The 23,291-nt window shown below is 41.5% G+C and overlaps 1 protein-coding gene across 1 annotated transcript in view; it reads left to right on the top strand.

Moving 5' to 3' along the window:
- Window positions 1-23,291, top strand: part of LOC309554173 (adhesion G protein-coupled receptor E1-like) — a 51,304-nt gene that overhangs the window by 5,512 nt on the left and 22,501 nt on the right. The window contains exons 2-6 of the mRNA XM_082255790.1: window positions 2,807-2,975; window positions 10,642-10,755; window positions 12,541-12,728; window positions 16,667-16,834; window positions 18,023-18,217. Coding sequence (XP_082111916.1) covers window positions 2,858-2,975; window positions 10,642-10,755; window positions 12,541-12,728; window positions 16,667-16,834; window positions 18,023-18,217 — 783 coding nt within the window. The 5' untranslated portion in view covers window positions 2,807-2,857. The remainder of the gene's footprint in view (window positions 1-2,806; window positions 2,976-10,641; window positions 10,756-12,540; window positions 12,729-16,666; window positions 16,835-18,022; window positions 18,218-23,291) is intronic.

Genomic DNA, 23,291 nt, shown 5'->3' with positions numbered 1-23,291 from the left:
CTTCCAAACGGTAAGTCTTATTCTTATGGGTGAAATGTTTTTTACCATGTCGCACAAAGGCACATGTTTTGCATAAAGCCTTGTTACATCGATACATGCCCTTTAAGGGAATTAGGCATAGTAGATTATGGACTTTTTTAGTTTTGAGACGACTGGGTGCAATTTTGTTTTTTAGGGTGGGAGCCCTACGGTAAGTAACTCTAGGTTTGTGACCTAAACTGGGTAAAAGATGGGGGTCCTGTAATAGAATGTTCCAGTGTTTCTGTAGTATGGATTCCATTTTCCTGTAGCGGCAGTGGAATCTGGTGATAAACCTCGGAGTGGATTCATCATATTTAGCTGTATTTTTGGGGGGTTTACCTGGCAGGAAGGTGGTGTAAATTTGATTGACAGTGAAGTAAAGGCAAGACCGAAATCATTGGTGTTGCAGTGGATGACAAAATCATCAATCGAGGATGGAGGACCGTCCCAGATGATAATGATATCGTCTATGTAACGGCCGTAAAAAACTAGATATTGAGCAAAAGGTTTGTTGTGCCAAATGAAGGATTCTTCCCAGAAACCCATGGTCAGGTTAGCGTAGGAGGGCGCGAAGTTAGCGCCCATGGCGGTACCATGGGTCTGAAGGTAGAAGTCGCCATTAAAACAGAAGTAGTTATGCCTAAGACAAAAATCGGTGGCATCAAGGATAAAGGTGGCTTGTCGGTTATTGAGCATAGGATCTTTTAATAAAAAGTGTTGTGTCGCCCGCAGACCTATATCATGGGGGATGGACGTATAAAGGGAATTAACGTCCAGGGACAACCAAAGATAGCTATCCTGTACCAGGTAGAACTGTACCAGGGATATAGATTACATCACACAGAGTGATGCTTTGAGAGCCAAGTTTAGGTATAAGGGTTACCCTGACCAATTGGTCAATCAAGCTTACACCACCTTCCTGCCTGGTAAACCCCCCAAAAATACAGCTAAATATGATGAATCCACTCCGAGGTTTATCACCAGATTCCACTGCCGCTACAGGAAAATGGAATCCATACTACAGAAACACTGGAACATTCTATTACAGGACCCCCATCTTTTACCCAGTTTAGGTCACAAACCTAGAGTTACTTACCGTAGGGCTCCCACCGTAAAAAACAAAATTGCACCCAGCCGTCTCAAAACTAAAAAAGTCCATAATCCACTATGCCTCATTCCCTTAAAGGGCATGTATCAATGTAACAAGCCTTTATGCAAAACATGTGCCTTTGTGCGACATGGTAAAAAACATTTCACCCATAAGAATAAGACTTACCGTTTGGAAGAATTCTACAACTGCTCTACTGATTACGTGATCTACTGCCTGACCTGTCCCTGTGGACTACTCTATGTTGGTCGCACCATCCGCCCACTACGGCAACGATTCCTCTATCCACCTTAAATGTGTGAATGGGGGAATCAAGTCAGTTTTTTTCATTCAACCTACTAGTTAAACAAAAAAACGGATTCATGTATGGGCTGCCTTAGTGATCAGCTCCATCCTGCCCAAAATCTGGGATGTTCCATATGTTGAGCTCTCTCTCGCAGCATTACGGGAATGAGCGCTGTTCCTCATTGAAAACCCACGCATGCACAGTGTCCTGATCTACATGATTCAGCAGTTTTAGGGTCTGTGTACACAGGCTTTTGTTTTTGCAACAATAGATTTTTTCCCCATGAAGGTCAAAGAGAATGCAAAATCAACTTTAAGCTTAGAAAGGGAGTCAATTTCAAGTCAGAAGGAAGTGAAATTCTGGTCAGAATTACCTATGAAGAAGCTCAGATGGAACTCTTTACTAATCTAAACAAATCCCAAATGAATGCTGAATGCACCTGAAAATGAGTTCTGCATTATACATTTGCCTATCAACCGAAGCCCCTTTTCTCTCACAGGTTAACCAAATTTCTACAGACATCACATTTGTGGTTCTAGTAGGCAGAGGTTATCATACATCATTACATTAGGTATTTACAGCCCCGAAAGAGACTTTTTCAAGGCCAGCGTTCATTTTCAAACTCTTGGGTGAAAGCTGATTGTTCTCTTCTTATCTTTACTAAGCGGACCTAGTGCTCTCTGGAATACGCGTGCCTGGTTTGACTAATGCAATAATGTGGATCTAATGAGACTTTCCCTGGAACTTATCAGCTGTCCTATTATCTCGATAATTTCTAGTATTTTTCACTAATCAACCTGCCATACATGGATCAAAATTTGGTTGGTTCAACAGGGACCGGATGAATTCCATGCATGTATGGCCGGGGTGGTTGTACAGAAGTCGATCTACTTCTGCTATATCTGCTATAGCCGGCAATGCTGATCAGTGTATTCTGATAGTGGGAAAGTCAGAGGAGAAGGCAAAACAGAAGGATCATGGATGGGGGAATGGGGGATTTTTTTTTTTCATTTAACCCACTGGTTGAACAGAAAAAAATAATCATATGAGCTTCTTAAGAATATAGTGAATATAGTGAACTTATTTGTTTATACTATTTTTTGAGTCTACAGCTGTCTGCAGATATTAGAAAATAGTTAGCCAAGTTGTGAAAACATTGCCTATGTCAGGACGAATAGTTGTTATTGGCCAAGAAAGTCTAACCCGGACAATTTTCATTTTCCTTAACAGGCATGGCTAGGGTTGTGGAAGTGGCCAACAATTTAAGGAAGTCCCCTTTTTTGATTATAATTATCCTCATTGGGCAAGGGCTCTCTATATGTTTCGCTATAGATTTATGTAGATATCTGTATCCTGTATGTCTTTCATTGCCCTGACTTTTTTTTTCATAGCAAGTTGCTAAGGAGTTCACACAAATTCTTAACCACACGATCTTGAACAATATGACTGCTTCAGAGCTGCGTTCAGCTGTCTCTTCCATAGTGGAGGCTGTGGAGACCTCACTGTTGGTAAAATTCTCAAAACACCCTAAAAATGAAAACATCAGTATGCCTGAGCTGGGTAAGTGGATGGATAACACTGTATATAGACAGCAAATATGCTGTACATGTTCATACATTCAAGACTTTTACATCATACAACTTCTAACACAATTTATCATTTTTCTAATGCCCACCTAACCACATGCTTCCTGGTGCCTGTTCCCTCACAACTACTTCAATCACCCTCTTGCTGTATCCTACACTCTCTAGCTCGCATCTTCAATTTCCCCCTCTAATGGCATCATCCCCAACCCTCTAAAACATGTATAGGTCATCCCTGTACTTAAAAAGCCCTCCACCCATCCACCCATTTGAACAACCGAAGACCCATCTCCTTGCCCCTTTTACCTCTAATCTCTTAGAATTCCTAGTCTACAACTACCTGATTGATAACAACCTTCTTGACCCTTTAACCTACTCTTAGACCTCTCTGTTGCTTTTGATACAGTTGACCATCCATTTCTCCTCAAAAAAACTCCACTCCCCTGTCATCTTTGACTCTGCTTTTTGCTGGTTCTCCTCTTACTGTATCTTAAGTGTCCCTTTCAACTCCTTCTCTCCTCTTCCTCCTTTTGTAGAGGTCCCCCAAGCATCCATCCTCATACCTCCTCTATTCTCTATCTATACCTTCTCCTTGGATCAGCTGATCCGTCTCCCACAGATTCCAATACCATTGCTTTGGTGACAACACCCAAATCTATCCCTCTATCCCTCTGATCACCCCGTCAGTCTCCCTGTGCATCACTGCATCACTAATTTACTAACTGACATATTAGTATGGATGGCACACCACTTCTATAAACTCAGTCTTTCCAGAACTGAGCTCATGTATTTTCAAAGTCAAAGCATATCATCAGTCGTAAATTTATTTCCACATTGAATTTCAATAATTTCTAGCCTACTCCTACACGTTTCATGGAGACTGCCTTCTGAACTACAGAGGTGCTGAGAGGAGGAGTTTCAGGAGGCAGAACCACTGCTTGCAAGCAGCAATGTACCATGGAATATGTAGTCCCTAGGAACCTAAACTAAACAGCAAAGGAGAATCCAGAATGTTGTTAAAAGAGATAGCCACCAGACAGACGGCACTCACAACATGAAAGGAGATTTGGGAAGTTTAGCAGGATTCCCAGACGTTTTGCTGGATATGGGTCCGCCAGGGTTACCGCTAGCAATAATAGCGCAATTAGGCATCTTCTCCAAGTACTGAGACAAGAACCAGTCTGTTATCTTTGGGTTTTTTTGGTTTATTGAGAACTTGGATGGGAGAAGGGATAAGTGTGATACTCTTCTGGCTCAACTATGCACAAAGTTAGGGGATCAACTGAAAAATGCCTGCTGACGTTGACTTGACGCTGGCTGAATGGTGGTCAACACCGGTTGGCGCTAATGAACGCTGACTTGTGGTCTGATAGCACCGAACTGACTCCTGCCACTTCCTTGTAGTACAGAGTCCTTATAGAAGCTCCCTTGACACTTTCCTCTGAGGTAGCTATTTGAATATCTGCTGCAACGCTTAACAGTTCAGGGCCCGCACTGGTGCCCTCTTTACTCACATACTTCTCTTCAGGGCTTAGACTCTGGCATCCCATTTCTAAGCCTTCACCTGGTTAGCTGGCTCCTGGATCCCTCTGACCTTCTGGGGTGGTCCCCTATCCTAGGCAGACCCCTGGGCAGTTTACAGTACTCACAACACTGTTTTCCTGGAGACTCCTGCCCCAGCAGCTCCACTCGGTCCACAGCACACTGGATCCCTCTCTGCAGCTCAGCTCAACCTTCTGTCCTCTAGGCAGACCGCCAAGGACACCTTTCCTTGCACTGACAGGAGCAGAGACAGCCATCACCCCCCTCCTGGGACTCTGCTTCCCACCAAAGATGCCCCGTCATGTGCTCCCCTCAGACTTATACCCCCACCCAGGATGCATTGTGGCAGACTCTGCCCTCTGGGATGGATACAAGCCCTAAAGTGCCATTGGCCAGGTTTCCTCCACTGTCCAATGAGAGCCCTCATTAGACACAGTGGGGAGACTCCCCAGACACAACAGTCACCCCTGGAAACACATGACAGTCTAGCTGAGTGATCAAAGGCCCCCTGATAAGCAGACAGGGCCACAATACACTTTTTCCTAGCACCTACCTAGGAGGGTGCTACACAAGTAAACATATTGGATTGTCAAAAAGTACTATTGTTTGCATTGCTGTTACAAAGCTGATTTTTATAAAATTAAAGCATGTGATGTGACCAAAAATCTAGATTAGGTTTAGCTTTAGATGTGCTTTAGGTATAGGTTAGTTTCAGTTAATATTGGGGGTCAAAGTCCTTAAAAATGTAGCTAAATCTTTTTTAAGATTTTATAAAGTATTAAGGGTTACAACTTTGTCAACTTTTTATTGCTGTCCTTGTTTTGTCTTGTTTTGGGGTTCTGTTGTTTGATATGTGCAAATAGAGATCACACAAAATTATATTAAAAGTATAACATTAAAGATAATTACAGATACAGATAAAGATAAAGAAAAGCGTTTGTCTCCTTTATCCAATATGCTTGTGGTTGGCGTCAAGGCAGGTGTGTTACCAAGACTGTCAGTCAAACATTTCATAACTAATAACAATGCCTATATACCATAGGCCCAACTTAAAACTACTTAATGTGTGCACTCTGGTCTCCTCCCACACTCTAAGGATATTCTGGCAGGCTTTTGTCTACAATTACCCCAGTATGTGTGTACAAATTACCCATACATAATGTGTCACCTTACTCTACATGCCAGTTCCAAATCCAAGCAATTTGGGAGCATTGGGGAAAACCAATTGTGTCGACCTGTCTCATTTCATAATCAATTACAAGGAAGATTTTAGGAAAACCTCAACCAAGTGTATCAAACATGGTGACCAAAGGATCGCTGAATGTCAGATATAACTGACTGTATATGTACTAGAACATCTTAATGTATCCCTTGCAAAATTATGATTACCTCTGATTGAAACTAACATCTATGAGTCTACATAAAGTTACTTTTTTCCATAATGAATCATGTAGAAAAATGTATTTCAAATCAAACCCCAGTTATGTGTAAAACCCCAGTTAAACCTTTAACTTTTAGTATCACCCATTCTCTCTCTGTACTGTGCACATCCTGTGGATTCTGTTTTTTCAAACTTATGCACACTCCAACAGTGGTTCTGCCTTACAGTTCCATTACAAGGATTATGGCAGAATATATCAAAGTACATGCTGCCATAATCCAGCCGGAACACACAGGTAACAGGAACAGTACAAGAAGATATACAACCACATGTTTTGTGTTTGGGTATTCTTACATTCCCCAAATCATTAAAAATAATATACCATCCCAGATGCGAAAACAATCTTACTAATAATCAAACACTAGTTTTCTCTTGTTTCAAATTATTCAACTTAGTAAAAAAAAAAAAACTTAGATATTCATCATGCAGCTTCAAGATTATTAGCTGCTCTGCTTACAATCGGTTCTAACAAAAACTATTACTACATTGCAATAGGCAAACAAAATATCAACAACAATAAGAGGACGCAAGTTCTCAGTGGAGGCTGTAATCTTACTCTTTAGTTTTTGGACATCAAACTATATCAGGCAGGTGGATTGAAGCTGTTTAGTACTATCTAGAACTAAACAAAATGAAAGGTCTTAGTGGGTTATCATTACATTTCCCTCCTATAAATAAATGAATGGTTAGCAACAAACAACTTATAAAAAACACTTTCATACAATACAAAACATATGGAGTGCAGTCTTTTCTATCCATATTAAATTAGCTAATTTTAATTAATTAGTTAATTATCACCATGTAGGATTTTCATTAAAGGATGTCCATCAAAAGTTGGTAATAATTCATCATGTTTGAAATTACATTTATAGTAACATTTATAATGTGTTCATAAAGATTATACATCACCAAATCCATTTTTAATTAACAATCTCAGCCTCTCATTTAATCCTAACTATACAGGTCTTGGAATCTTCTACGCACAGTTCCATCTTTATTAACGAAAAAACGTATAAACAATCATTAGTGTTGTTCTAAAATATCACACTTCATTACAGTCACCAATAAGGACAATACAAAGTAGATATACATATTTATCTCCTGTAATCATTTACTGTTGTCCTATCTTATGCTGTTACTCTTTACTTGGGTCATACATTTAACCACTTGCCGACCGCCGCACGACTATCTACGTGGGCGGTCAGCCCCTCACAGGCAAACTGACGTAGGTCTACGTCGCTTGCTTGTGAGGGTCTAGGGAGCGAGCGCGCGCCCCCGGAGGCACGCTCCTGCTCCCGCGTGGTCACGGACCCCCCCGCGCGTGTGACCGGCGGACTCGATGTCCGCCGGCCACTCTGCGATCGGCGGGGGAGAGGGAGAAAGTCAGGCAGCTTGTGCAAACAAGCTGCCTGTCATTCTCCTCGGTGTAAAGACACTGATCACACGGATCTGCTATGTAGATCCGTTGATCAGTGTCCTTACAGCTCAAGCCACAGCCAATCACAGTAGAAAGCACGCCCCTAGGGACACACACAGCCCCTCCCTCCCAAATAAAGTTAACCCCTTCACTACCAGTGTATTTTTACAGTAACAGTGCATATGTATAGCACTGATTACTGTAGAAATGTCACTGGTAACCCCAAAAGTGTCAAAAATGTCAGTCAAGGGTCCGATCTGTCCGCCCCAATGTCGCAGTACCGCAAAAAAAATCACAGATCGCCGCCATTAGGCGTTAAAAAAAAAAACAACAAAAATGACAAAAATCTTTCCCTTTGTTAGTAAACGCGATAACTTTTGCGCAAACCAATCAAAATACGCTTTTTGGGATTTGTTTTAGCAAACATAGGTAGCAGAAAACAAATTGGCCGAAAATGTTAAAAAAATTTTGATTTTTCATTTTTTTGGGGGGGAATTTCATATAAAAAAATGTGAAAAATATTGCTATTTTTGCAAAATTGACGCTCTTTTTTTGTTTATAGCGCATGATCAAAAAAATCGCACAGGTGATCAAATACCACCAAAAGAAAGCTCTGTTTGTGGGAAAAAAAGGACGCCAAATTCGTTTAGGTACAGCGTCGCACGACCGCGCAATTGTCCGTTAAAGTCACGCAGTGCCGAATCGCAAAATACCCCCTGGTCGTTTAGCAGCCAAATCCTTCGGGGCTTAAGTGGTTAACATGTTATACACAACTTGTCTAGTCTAGTCAGCTATCTTGTTCAACTGACTGCCATTAAAAAAACACACACAGGCTTTATCAGTAGGTGGAGCCTTCTCCCTTTCCACACCCAATAGACTGGACTGGAGAACTAAACATTTAAATAATTATAATGATCATGGCGGCCTTTCAGGAATTTACAGAGTGTCAACCTCAATCAGCCATTTTCTGTCACAGAGCTTACCTTTGTTGGAGTCTGTAACACAGAGATGTACGCTCACCCTTGCAGATATCCACAGTCCAAGGTGACCAGGTAAGAAAGCCACCTGAGCTGTGAATCTGTGCACAGGGGCTTGGCAGGGAAGGTGCTCCAATAATCAGGACCGGCAGGAATACAATGGGAAGGGAAGTCCAGGAATAACTGTAGTCACTGGATGACACGAGTCCGGATAAGGATCGCAGGAACAACAAGGAGCGAAGGTAAGGATGGAAGCCGGAGTCAGTCTGGAACACACGCTCAATTAATAGGAACACAGGAACAAAGTCTGACAAACAGGAACAATCTGGAACAAAGATCAGGAACACAGGATCAAAGTCTGTCAAACAGGAACGAAGATCAGCAATGAACTGACACTGCTCTAAGGGAGAGGCAGTGTTTTATAGCTTGCTTAATTGAGGAATTTGCTTCAGGTGGACAATGAGAGACAGGAGTATACTCAGGTGAAGTCCAGCCCCCTAGTGCTGCAGGCAATACCATATTAACAAGACTGGATCCATATGAGCTGAAGTGTGGCTCAGAGGTAGGATAACAGGACAGAATCCCATGTCAGGTACTTAACGGCGGCCACGCCTGGCCGTCTGTAATACATGGCAAGAACCATGACATTTTCTTTCCTTTGTTTCAAATGAATACTAGAGTTACATAGCAACAACTAACAACTTTAACTAGGATATTATTTCAACAACAAAATTAAACATTTAGTTTGCTTTACAAAACCACCACCCACATTTGAACATCACATTTAACAGTATATTTCTAATTTCTTAGATGTTCAGTACTGTCTTGTTCACCGATAGGCTTTCGTTAAAAAGGGGTTAAGAAGGAGGGGATGTCTGCAATGTCTCTTTACCTCTCCTCTCTTACACAGACACACACAGGCATGTAAAGGGAAGGGTGAGGAATTTGAAGACACAAGCAAGCTTCTCATCTCCCAAATGCTTTCTGACACAGGATAACCTTCAAACATCAGTAGCAAAACCTATTTTACATATCAGCCATACTTAGCATTACCTTTCCATCTTTATTCAGGCAACATTGTCAAATTTAACACAGACAAAACTACATGCATTCAACATATCTTCATACAAGCAACAAATCCTCATCATTATTTAGCTAACACAACACAAAGAGGTCAACATATACATACATAACTTACGCTACTGCAGTAATCACTATTCTGAACATCAGCTCATCATTTTGAAATTCAAGAAAGCTCTGAAACTTGCCTATAGTCCAGAGTCCAACACTTTTGCTATCATAAATTGAGGCTTGCAGAAGATACATACTCGTATATCAGTCTCTCACCCAATTTATGAAACTAAAAACAAAATCGCAAACTAAAGTGCTTGCATCCGATCACCTACAGGCATCTCCATTAAACCAGCAAAGTATATAGTACATTTTCTATGCTTTCTGAATGTGCTATGGCTTACAATACAATAACATAACATTAAACCCAACACAAACAGACTAGCCAATTCTGCATTATGTTTGTATCTCTTGTTTACACAAATCAAATACCCCACTTTTCTGGTACCAAGTGTTTTTTCACATTTTGAGGTTGTGTTCGATATCTGCAAAGAGAGATTGCACAAATACTTAAAAGTATAACATGTATTAAATCTAATGACAAATAAAGAAAATATGACAAGAATACTTTACTAAAGATGCTGTTCCCACCACGGAGTCCCATCTGCGTATGTACAGCATGGTATGCAAGTGATCAAAGACGCCTGCATGTTTTGCAAGCTCTGGTGTGAGACTAACTTATTCCAGTTTGGGCTGTGGTATTTAGAACTTGAATGTAAGGAAAAGAGGGGGGGGCTAACTTGTCCATAGTCAGCTTAGAATCACTTTCCAATCACATGAGTCTGCTAAAAGTTACCAGAATAACCAAGATATTAGAAGCTTTCTTAGATATTTGTGAGGCCAACCTTAATAAGGAATATGAAATATGCAATTTCCTTATCAGTCCTTGCCCCCTTTTTGGTGATTTAACCGAATTTCCTGTCCACTTGGCAAGTTTCAGACAAAAGAGGAAGTGAGAAAATATTTCTTTACTTCGTGTCTATTTTTACAGGGGTAAGACAGAACTGGAAGCAAGAAGAAATCCCCCAGAGAGGGCAAATCATTTTTGAATGATCAGGCATTATAAAATGCATACGGCTAGATATTCATTAATGTGACTGTATGAGCTATCCATGATTCTTTGTCTTTCTTCCAGAGGTTCACATGAAGGCTGCCATAGACATATGCAGTGGAGGAGAAACTTCCATAACCTTAACTGTGCTAGGGAGCACCATGCAGGTCCCTTGTACACATGTGAGTGGAGATAAAGGTGAGTACCGCTTTTATGTAATCATGATAAGAGCAATATTCAAGGGACAGAAGTCCATTACAGTTTTGCAGAAATCACCTTTTACTGCAATTCTAAACAAAAAAAAAAAAAAACTGACACACAGACCTCATCGGAATGCCTATATGAAAGGGCCTTCATGTTATATTTCAGAAATTCAGCATGATGCCGAGTGCTGAAATACCCTCTGTATTCCAGCACCTGGCACTGAAATAAAGACTATATTGTCAGGTGGAGTGATCTCTGCCCGACAGTACAAATAAAGTCCTAGCCTCTTTGGGGAGAGAATAGAGAGCGCTGGGACAGTGTGTAATCAGGTAAGTAACCTCTCTGCTGGGTGAATAAAGTTCACTGGCACTGACTACCAATACAGTTGGGGGTTATAAACAATGCCACTTAGCACTAGTGCAGGTGGAGGGACTGGCACTGCTACCAATGCGGGGGTATTTGCAAAAATAGAAAAAAGCACACCATTCCCTTATGCCAGTGCATCGTTGAATTAAATAAATATCTATTATATAGCTGCTATGTATTTGTTTAAATAAAATATATTATATATTATGTCAAATTATAGTATAACATGAAAGAATATACTGTATATGCACACCTGTGTCAAACGTACACCGATAACAAAATGTCCATAAAAAGCAGTGTCCAGTAATATAAACATGTAATCATGCAGTGTAGTGATTCACACATCAATGAACACACAGGGGGAGAACTACTAAAACTGGTGCACACAGAATCTGGTGCAGCTGTGCATAGTACCCAATAAGTTTCTAACTTCAGCTTGTTCAGTTAAGCTTTGACAATAAAATCTAGAAGCTGTTTGGTTACTATGCACAGCTGCACCAAATTCTGTGTGCACCAGTTTTAGTAAATTTTCCCACAGTGTTCACTCTTAACTTCTCTCCACATCATGAATGTGATCATCCTGGTGTACTGCCACTTCCCTCTGGACACCACTCGCCTTCAATCCATGACCTAAGCTAATGTACTGTAAATCATTACATTATTAGGTAACATGGGCACCACAGGGCTCATAATTATATAAGCTGAGAGATATCTCCAGAGCGGGTTCCATCTATACTCAAGGAAAAGAAAACCAGAATCGTACATGGTGTAAAATTCCACTTTAAAGCAGCATTTAAAAAATTGTATATGTAGTCAAATGCTTCAATACAATCAGCAATGCTGGGGGTATTATTGTGGTCACTGATACCAATGTGTAGTTTATTATTGTAGAACCTGACACCAATACTGAGGGTAATATTGTGGCCACTGACGCCAATGCTGGTGGTTATTGCGGCCACTCACACCAGTGCTGGTGGATATTGTTGTGGCAACTGACACCAATACTTTGGGTTATTTTAGCATCCACTGACACTAATGTTTCGGGTTATTATAGCATCCTCCAACACCAATGCTTAGGGTTGTTATACCATCCACTGACACTAACATTGGGGGTTTCGATAGCAACCTCCAACACCAATGCTGGGTGTTACTGTTACTACCACTTTCTCTTTAGTGTGCATGGACATTTTACACTGCAAAAAAATGTAACAGGACTGACATTTTTGAGCATTGAGGTGTCAATTTGCATAGGCTGTCCAACTTGGCTCACTTTGTAAAAATGCTTAAATGTAATTTTTTTTTTATTAAATAATGTTCAATAAGGACTCATGTGTGGGAGTATTACTCTATAAAAAGATACACATCTGTGTTATTGTGTTCAATCTTTATCGCATGTACATATTTTCTTCCTAGATGGAGCAATCTTCATTTCCTATAAAGGATTGGAATCTAAGTTGAACGCCAGCCTTCTTGGGGCATTAGGAGAAAGTGACAATGAAGATAGAGAGGAGATCAATTCCCCCATTATAAGTGGAGCCATCACTAGTCCCAATATAGCACACCTGGAACCTCCGGTGGTCTTCTACCTGAGACAACTAAACGTCAGTACAAAAAAGGCAGCAAATTGATAATTTATTCATTTGTTCTATATCAAGTGTCCCCTCACCTATTGGAGCACCAACTGGGTCTACAAGCATATTTGCAGATATCACTGTAGCTAGAATACAATAGAGCCATTTGGAAATTTACTTTTTTGTTTGTTTGTTTTTTGGATTGATTATTTTTCTTATGGCGTTTTAGTGTCAAAATATTTGGTGGTGTCATAAGTGACCTCCAATGCCAGTTCATAGGGATACCAGTTTAAAACTCAACTGTTCACAAAGCATTAACAAAGGTAAATCTTTAAATGTTCACTCCCCTCTGACACTTTTGTGCTATTTTTAACCACTTCTGGGCTGGAAGACGTTCCCCCTTAATGACCAGGCCATTTATTGTGATTCGGCACTGCCTTACTTTAACGGACAATTGCGCGGGCATGCGGCAGGCTTCCTTTTGGTGGTAATTGATCACCTGTGTGATTTTTATTTTTTGCACTATAAACAAAAGAAGAGCGACAATTCTGAAAAAAAAAAAAAAAAAGACCAATATTTTTCACTTTCTGCTACATAACATTCCCAAAAAAAAAAATTAAATGTTAAACTTAATGTTAAATTAAAAATCAAATCTTTTCAAAATTTTAAGCCAATTTGTATTCTGATACATATTTTTGTTAAAATCCCAATAAGCATATTTTGATTGGTTTGCGCAACGGTTATCATGTCTACAAACTAGGGGAAAGATTGATGTCATTTTTATTTTTTATTTATTTATTTTTTTAATTGTAATGGTGGCGATCAGCGATTTTTAGCGGGACTGCAACAATGCAGCGGACAGATCAGTCCCCTAACTGCATATTTTTTGCACTGATTACTGCATTAATGTCACTGGTCCCCCCAAAAGGGTCAAACATGTCAAGTGCAATTTCTAAGCAGAATCTTCAGACTCATCTCCCCTATCAGGTACGGTCAACTCTTGATATGTGGAGACTTTAATGTAACCATGCACCCTCACCTAGTCTCCAGCTCCTTATGCAGAGCGAGGCACAACTCTCCACGAGACTTATTCCACAAAGAGGGGGTACATGATGTCTGGCATGCCTGCAAATGGGACTACACGTTCTTTTCTTCTAGGCACCACTCATACTCTCGTGTTGACCTTTTCGTACCTGATCAATGGCTTCTACAGAGGGTTTACTCCTCCTCCATCCACGATATTACATGGTCAGACCATGCAGCTATTTCCATCGTGATTGAGGAGCGGAATCCCCTCCCTAGAATTTAATCGTGGCGAAGCAATGTTAAACTGTTACAGGATTGCCAAGCTTTTAAGATTGTGTCTCAGCATCTCCGGGAATTCTTCTTCCACAACACCCACTCTGTCTCAGACCCATTCACCCCTATGCAATGCCCATAAAGCATACATACAGGGAATCTGCATCCAACATGTAGCAAGCAGGGACCTACTCATGGAACAATTCGATAGACATCCTCGCTCACTTAAACTCACGTGTCAATTCTAACAGAGCTGGTAAACACTTAGCTAACAGACTAAAGACCGCCCAAACGAAAAACAGAATTCCCCACCTCATACACCCCACCTCTAAATGTAAGATTACGAGCCGTCAAGCCATTGCAGATGAGTTTGCTAACTATTACAGTGTGCTTTATAATTAGAACTAGTTCGGACACACCATATCCCCAAACACCTCCACTACACATATATAAGAATCCTACACTTCTTCGCTAAATACCCAACTCTCTCACTATACCTACCCCCTGCCACCTGGGACTTTCTCAACCAACCAAAGGGGATCTCCCTCTATTGTAACACATTACAGGACAAATGAACCCTATCTAAGTCTACTCCTATGTCAAAATGGGAAAAGGACCTTGGAATGACTTTTACCCTGACACAATGGCATTCCACACTCAGCTCCAAAGCATCACACTGTACTAACCCCCAGGAGATGACAATCAAGATTACTACTAGGTGGTACTATACACCTTACCGACTAGCCAAATTCACCCCTAACACCTCCCCTCTATGTTGGCATGACTGCGGTAAAGTGGGTAATCTCTTGCATATCTTTTGGTCCTGCCCTAATCTCACTAGCTTCTGGTCTCAAACATTTTGACTCATTGCTTCATGCACAGGTATATTATGCAAACTGCAACTGGCCTTAACCCTACTCAACGTAGGTATAGACCAATACCCGACCCCATACAGACCAGTGGTAACCCATATACTATTGGCAGCCCAGTTCACCATTCTGAGGAAATGGAAAACAAACACATCCGAACATCTCTGAGGTAGTGACTATAGTAAGCTCTAACCACTCCTTTGAGCATCTCCTAGCAATAAATTCTCTAAACCTTGCCAAATTTACCCAAATTTGGAATATTTGGACCAATAGATTACTTCCTACTAATAAATGCTTATCCCTATCATCCGGCCGACTATATGCTTGCAATGTGGATGCTATTGTTGTCATATTGTTATCGTATTTTACTAATATTATACAATATACATATTTCCTCCTTGTATGTTGCAATACCCTTTGTTTGTTTGTTTGTAAAACTGCAAAAAACTGCAAATTTCAATAAAAATGTATTGACTAAAAAAAAAAAAGAAATTAAATAATAATAACAAATATATATATATATATATATATATATATATGTACATATATATACACACACACTTTTTTTTTTTTGCTGTCTGTGCCCCCATTAGGGAGATTTATCCCTATATAGATTTATATTTATATGTCCTGTTTACCATTATCATTGAAAGTGAAAGTAAAAGAAAATCCTACATTTTGGGCTGTCACCATAAAAGTAATGGAGGGGAAATCTTCCAATGGGGACCCTAGTTCTGGTATCCTGGGGGGCCCCAAAGATTTCCCTTTATTTGCAGGGATTTCCTCTCACTTCCTGTTTGACTCTGGGACAGAAAGTGATGGTAAATCTCTGCAAAGGGACATTGATGGTGAAAAAAATGTGATGGGTTATAACCCTCTTTTACTCTATCCAAAATGAAAAAAAAAATGTTTTGCCTATAGTTCCACTTTAAGCTTGAAAAATAGGCCCCTTCATTTAAGATCAACACCAGTCAAAACATATTATTTCATTTTTGACAGAGCAAGTAAGTAACCCTCTGTCCCTTAGCAAATTGCATTTTAAAAGGAATAAAGAATATCCTGTCAGTACATGAAGTGGTGGGAAATTTTTGTAATGAGGACACAGACAAAAAAAAACACATTTTAGGTTGAGTGGGAAGTGTTAGAATATTTGACAATGTTTCTATTTCTATCTGGCTGACCACCACACCCCACCATTTGTTTGATGGGCTTGACAGGGACAGGAGGTAAGGGAAAATCGCACCGATAAAATTGCAGGCACGGTGTCTTTCTTATTGAAAACGAAAAAAAGCTACATTTGAGCTAGAGTTAGGCTTTAAGCTTATATTTGATGGGAAACTATAAAAGTTTGAGATTAAGTTCATTTTTATACTTGACACTAATCTTTATTTAAATGTTTTTTTAAAAAAACCAATACAAGGTGCACCAATAACATTGATTATACAGTGTTTTGGACTTTCTAAAGAGCAGAGCAGGAGCTGTTTGCCTTTGGGCTCTCGCTTACTCTCCCTTAGAAACTGCAGAGGAACTTAAAAGAGCAGGAGGGAGATGGAGGGTGAGAAGTCACTCCTCTGATTTATTCAGCTGTGCGTGTATATTGAGTTTGGGCTATTGATCGTTGACAATAGCATGATTTTCTTCAACAGAGTAGCTAAGAATAAACAGGTAAACAAACAATGCCATCAATACTAATTAGAGGTATTTTCTTTAAGGTATGTAATTAAGATGGGTGTAAAAGTAAAGCAGGTGTTACCTTTACAGTAAATATCTGTATTATACCTACTATATTTTCCCCAATAGGTTGTTCCACCTTCTTTTGTTTTACAATGTGTGTTTCTGGATATGGACCTGAAGACTTGGTCAAGCCGTGGATGTGAGACAAGGAATTCTGACAAAGTGAACACCACTCTCTGTGTCTGCAACCACCTGTCCACCTTTGCTGTCCTTATGGCACCCGAAGACATCCAGGTGATATAAATTGTAATTTCCATGTTTTTAAATAAGGACTGTGAAATATTTGCCATTTTACCCTATCAGAGAAAAATGGCAGGTTCTCTAGTAAGAACACCCCCCACAAGCACTTTGGCTCCAACGGAACCTTTGGTAAAAAAACAGTTTTCATATTATTCTAGTTAAATATTAATAAAGATATATTTGTAGGTTATATCATAATGGATAAACACCCAAAATCTTAAGAAGCAGGATCTCTGAATGAGGGACAGGCAGATGATTAATAGCTTGGCCCCCTCTATTCAGTGATTCAGTGTCATTCATAGAAGCTCTAGTATGGCTGATATGGCTGGTCAGGCAGAAAATGATGGGCAAAGTCAAGCTCCTTTGAAGAGAGATCCTGACAGCTCTTTAGTTTACGGTATATACCACCGATGCACCTGAAGATTGGCAGTGGGGGTGGTTGGGGGGGGGGATTAGGGCAGGGGAAGATTTCTTCTAAAAGAAGAAGAATCCGCAAAAGGGACACATTATCCTAACTTTAAGTTAATATAGTCCCTTGTGCTGATTTTTATGTCTTTGATTTTAGCTAAACTTAGGCTTTAAGAACTGTTGAGAAAATATATTCTGTAGAAAGGGAGCACTTTGTTTTTAATGGGTTAGCTAACACTGAAAGAATGAGCAGTAAAGCACAATCATTGTGTAGCATTGCAAAGTAGGAAGCAGAGCCTCAGTATGTAATGGCAAAAAATAGCTGCTCCCATGTACAACTGTTCATGTATTATTTTAAAAAATATACCTAGAAACAAATTTTTTAAATTATTAACACAACTTGATAATATAATCTACATTAAGCCGATCTATTTTATTTATGCATCTAAAAATCATTGAAAATACAATATATTGGGGCTGATTTACTCAATTAGCAATTGACGACACATTTTGTGAATATTCACTTCAGTTTTCCAATTATATGAAACGCAAAGTACTGTTTACTTCCGATACCCAGTGATGTGCAGATGAATTAAATGAAATGGATTTTGCTTTTCACATGATTGTAGAATTAAGTTGAATTCTCACAATTCGTTGTGTGAAGATTCTCAACTTCATTAGTAAATCTACCTTTCTTAATAGCAGTTGTAGTTTTTAAATGTACGAGCCAAAAATATTAAAATCCTTTGAAAGTTTAATTTATCTCATCTGCAGGTGGATTATGGCTTAGTTCTGATCTCTCGCATTGGCCTGAGTGTGTCTCTTGTCTGTCTCTGCCTATCATTCCTCACATTCATCCTTTGTCGGTCTATAAAGAGCGCTCACACCTCTTTCCTGACAGCTCTGTGCGGTTGCCTCTTCCTTGGACAACTACTTGCTTTATTTGGCTTGCATCAAACTGGGAATCAGGTAAATGTGTGCTTTCTACTACTTAACTTCATAAACCTGAGCAATAGACCATTTGATTTGATAGGCAATTGAATAAGCACAGATGACTTTCAGTAAAAACCACACATACCAAAACAATTAGTAGAACTGAAGATATGGGCAGGTAAATGTATATGTAAATCTTCACTTTTACTGTAAGAGTCATCCTTGGATCTGCACCCTCCTGAATAGGGTTGAGCGGACACCTAGATGTCCGTGTTCGACGGGTTCGGCCGAACTTTAAAAAAAAGTCCGGGTCCGTGTCCCGGACTTTTACCGAACTTTTCCCGGACACCGAACCCCATTGAAGTCAATGGGGACCCGAACTTTAAGGCACTAAAATGGCTCTAAAACACCAAAGGAAAGGGCTAGAGTGCTGCAAATGGCAGCAAAACGTAATTAAGAGCATGGCAAGTGCTCTGCAAACAAATGTGGATAGGGAAATAACTTAAAACAACAAAAAAAAACAGAAAAATAAAACAATGTTCTTCTTCATCTCTGAAGGACGAGGCCCATATGGAGTAGGAGGGAGGTTGAGGTGGTGGTGGATGTGGCGGTGACATAGGCGTGCGCACAGGGTGTGCTGGGTGTGCCTGGGCACACCCTAATCACCTAGGGCACATAGCATTGCCAGTGAGGAGATGGGAAAGATCTCCCTGGGACCTGCTCTGCTCTATTTCTCCTTGCCTACAGGTACATGGCCCCGATACATTACTCTCCCTGCTGGCAAACACATGCATGTGTATTTCAACTTTGGGGTGCACACCTTAATGCAATAGGCTGCGCACACCTATGGGCGGTGTAGGTGGAAGCGGCGGTGGAGGAGGACCAGGGCCGGATTAACAGCATCATGGGCTTGGTGCTGAGGATTTTGAAGGGCCTTAAGGGCCGTGCCTTGCCATGCACCCAGAGGAGGAAGGGTGCAGCCATGCATGCCTAATTCAACATGGGATGCTGTCTCTGAAGCCCATAAACACATCCATGCATCGCCAACTGTCCCTCCTTGTCCGGCCTTCACGCTGTGTGGGGAGGTTCTGAGGGTGCTGCCTGGGGAAGCGAGCATAGAAGCCAGACTTCTGTGTTTACAAGTGACAGAAGAGCGGTAACAGTGAATATGGCCAACCCGGGGCCTATATAAAAGGTAGGGGCCTGGAGCTGCAGCTCCAATAGCCCCTACATTAATCTGGCCCTGAGGAGGAGGACGAGGTAGCCAACACTGCTTCTTTTCAAAAATTTTAAATGAGGGTACACCCCAAAAGAGTGAGAAAGAGCAAAAATGGAACAATGGGTGGGTAAGGTCGGTATCCATTGCTATTCTGCATAAGGTACGGAAAAGTCCCGTGGGATCCATGCCTGGTTCATTTTAATGAACGTGAGCTTGTCCACATTGTCTCTGGACAGGCGGCTGCGCTTGTCTGTTATAACGCCCCCAGCCGTGCTAAATACCCGTTCAGATAATACACTGGCTGCAGGGCACGCCAGCACCTCCAAGGCGTAAAGGGCAAGCTCAGGCCATGTGCCCAATTTGGAGACCCAGAAGTTGAAGGGGGCAGACCCGTCATTCACTACATGTAGGCGTGTGCACACATACTGCTCCACCATGTTGGTAAAATGCTGCCTCCTGCTAAGACGTTCCATCTGAGCTGCTGGTGCTGCTGTTTGTTGTGGCGTGCTGACAAAGCTTTTCCACATTTCGGCCATGCTAACCCTGCCTTCTGAGGTGCTGGCGGTGCCCTGGTTGCGTTGGCGACCTCCTCCTCCTCCTCCTCTGCCTTGTGCTTCCACTGTGGCCCCGCTGTCAGATGGGAATGCCAGCAGCATGGCGTCTACCAGCGTGCGCTTGTACTCGCGCATCTTGCGATCGCGCTCCAGTGAGTGAATTAAGGACGGTACGTTGTCCTTGTAACGGGGATCCAGCAGCGTGGCCACCCAGTAATCAGCACAAGTTAGAATGTGGGCAACTCGGCGGTCGTTGTGGAGACACTGCAGCATGTAATCGCTCATGTGTGCCAGGCTGCCCAGAGGCGACGAAAGGCTGTCCTCTGTGGGAGGTGTATCGTCCGTGTCCTCTGTATCCCCCCAGCCACGCACCAGTGATGGCCATGAGCTGGCCTGGGTGCCACCCTGCTGTGAACATGGTTCCATCTCCTCCTCCAGCTCCTCCTCCTCCTCATCCTCCTCATCCTCCAGAACTGTGCCCCTGCTGGACAATTGCGTCCCTGGCGTTTGCGTGTGCAGGAACCCACCCTCGGAGCCCCTTGCGAATGACTGCCCTGAAAGCCTTGGAAATGTTACCTCTTCATCCTCCTCCTCCTCCTCATCCTGTGCCACATCCTCTTCCATCATCGCCCGAATTGTTTTTTCAAGGAGGCATAGAAGTGGGATAGTTAAGCTGAGAACGGCGTCATTGCCACTGGCCATGTTGGTGGAGTACTCAAAACAGCGCAACAAGGCACACAGGTCTCGCATGGAGGCCCAGTTAAATTAAATAGCGGAATAGAAAATATGATCCAAAAAAAGTGTATGTATATCACACGTACACAACCACACTGGGCCCCAATTACTATTGTTTGTACCCCTAAAAGGCTAGATGAGGAGTAGGGGGAGTATGGAACAGGCAGCACCCTCAAACCTTCAGAAGTATGAGATGAACCCCAACAACTTGGAAAGGTGGATCTCTCTCACACGTACCAACACAGACTATCCCCCAATTTAACTGATCCCCAAAGGTTTTTGATTAAATAGCGGAATAGAAAATATGATCCAAAAAAAGTGTATGTATATCACACGTACACAACCACACTAGGCCCCAATTACTATTGTTTGTACCCCTAAAAGGCTAGATGAGGAGTAGGGGGGGTATGGAACAGGCAGCACCCTCAAACCTTCAGAAGTATGAGATGAACCCCAACAACTTGGAAAGGTGGATCTCTCTCACACGTACCAACACAGACTATCCCCCAATTTAACTGATCCCCAAAGGTTTTTGATTAAATAGCGGAATAGAAAATATGATCCAAAAAAAGTGTATGTATATCACACGTACACAACCACACTAGGCCCCAATTACTATTGTTTGTACCCCTAAAAGGCTAGATGAGGAGTAGGGGGGGTATGGAACAGGCAGCACCCTCAAACCTTCAGAAGTATGAGATGAACCCCAACAACTTGGAAAGGTGGATCTCTCTCACACGTACCAACACAGACTATCCCCCAATTTAACTGATCCCCAAAGGTTTTTGATTAAATAGCGGAATAGTAAATATGATCCAAAAAAAGTGTATGTATATCACACGTACACAACCACACTAGGCCCCAATTACTATTGTTTGTACCCCTAAAAGGCTAGATGAGGAGTAGGGGGAGTATGGAACAGGCAGCACCCTCAAACCTTCAGAAGTATGAGATGAACCCCAACAACTTGGAAAGGTGGATCTCTCTCACACGTACCAACACAGACTATCCCCCAATTTAACTGATCCCCAAAGGTTTTTGATTAAATAGCGGAATAGAAAATATGATCCAAAAAAAGTGTATGTATATCACACGTACACAACCACACTAGGCCCCAATTACTATTGTTTGTACCCCTAAAAGGCTAGATGAGGAGTAGGGGGGGTATGGAACAGGCAGCACCCTCAAACCTTCAGAAGTATGAGATGAACACCAACAACTTGGAAAGGTGGATCTCTCTCACACGTACCAACACAGACTATCCCCCAATTTAACTGATCCCCAAAGGTTTTTGATTAAATAGCGGAATAGAAAATATGATCCAAAAAAAGTGTATGTATATCACACGTACACAACCACACTAGGCCCCAATTACTATTGTTTGTACCCCTAAAAGGCTAGATGAGGAGTAGGGGGAGTATGGAACAGGCAGCACCCTCAAACCTTCAGAAGTATGAGATGAACCCCAACAACTTGGAAAGGTGGATCTCTCTCACACGTACCAACACAGACTATCCCCCAATTTAACTGATCCCCAAAGGTTTTTGATTAAATAGCGGAATAGAAAATATGATCCAAAAAAAGTGTATGTATATCACACGTACACAACCACACTAGGCCCCAATTACTATTGTTTGTACCCCTAAAAGGCTAGATGAGGAGTAGGGGGGGTATGGAACAGGCAGCACCCTCAAACCTTCAGAAGTATGAGATGAACCCCAACAACTTGGAAAGGTGGATCTCTCTCACACGTACCAACACAGACTATCCCCCAATTTAACTGATCCCCAAAGGTTTTTGATTAAATAGCGGAATAGAAAATATGATCCAAAAAAAGTGTATGTATATCACACGTACACAACCACACTAGGCCCCAATTACTATTGTTTGTACCCCTAAAAGGCTAGATGAGGAGTAGGGGGGGTATGGAACAGGCAGCACCCTCAAACCTTCAGAAGTATGAGATGAACCCCAACAACTTGGAAAGGTGGATCTCTCTCACACGTACCAACACAGACTATCCCCCAATTTAACTGATCCCCAAAGGTTTTTGATTAAATAGCGGAATAGAAAATATGATCCAAAAAAAGTGTATGTATATCACACGTACACAACCACACTAGGCCCCAATTACTATTGTTTGTACCCCTAAAAGGCTAGATGAGGAGTAGGGGGAGTATGGAACAGGCAGCACCCTCAAACCTTCAGAAGTATGAGATGAACCCCAACAACTTGGAAAGGTGGATCTCTCTCACACGTACCAACACAGACTATCCCCCAATTTAACTGATCCCCAAAGGTTTTTGATTAAATAGCGGAATAGAAAATATGATCCAAAAAAAGTGTATGTATATCACACGTACACAACCACACTAGGCCCCAATTACTATTGTTTGTACCCCTAAAAGGCTAGATGAGGAGTAGGGGGGGTATGGAACAGGCAGCACCCTCAAACCTTCAGAAGTATGAGATGAACCCCAACAACTTGGAAAGGTGGATCTCTCTCACACGTACCAACACAGACTATCCCCCAATTTAACTGATCCCCAAAGGTTTTTGATTAAATAGCGGAATAGAAAATATGATCCAAAAAAAGTGTATG

Source organism: Pelophylax lessonae (assembly GCF_965119305.1).
Source record: "Pelophylax lessonae genome assembly, chromosome: 4".
NCBI lineage: Eukaryota > Metazoa > Chordata > Amphibia > Anura > Ranidae > Pelophylax > Pelophylax lessonae.
The sequence above is the reverse complement of the archived record's forward strand: the minus strand, read 5'-3'. Positions and strand labels throughout refer to the sequence as shown.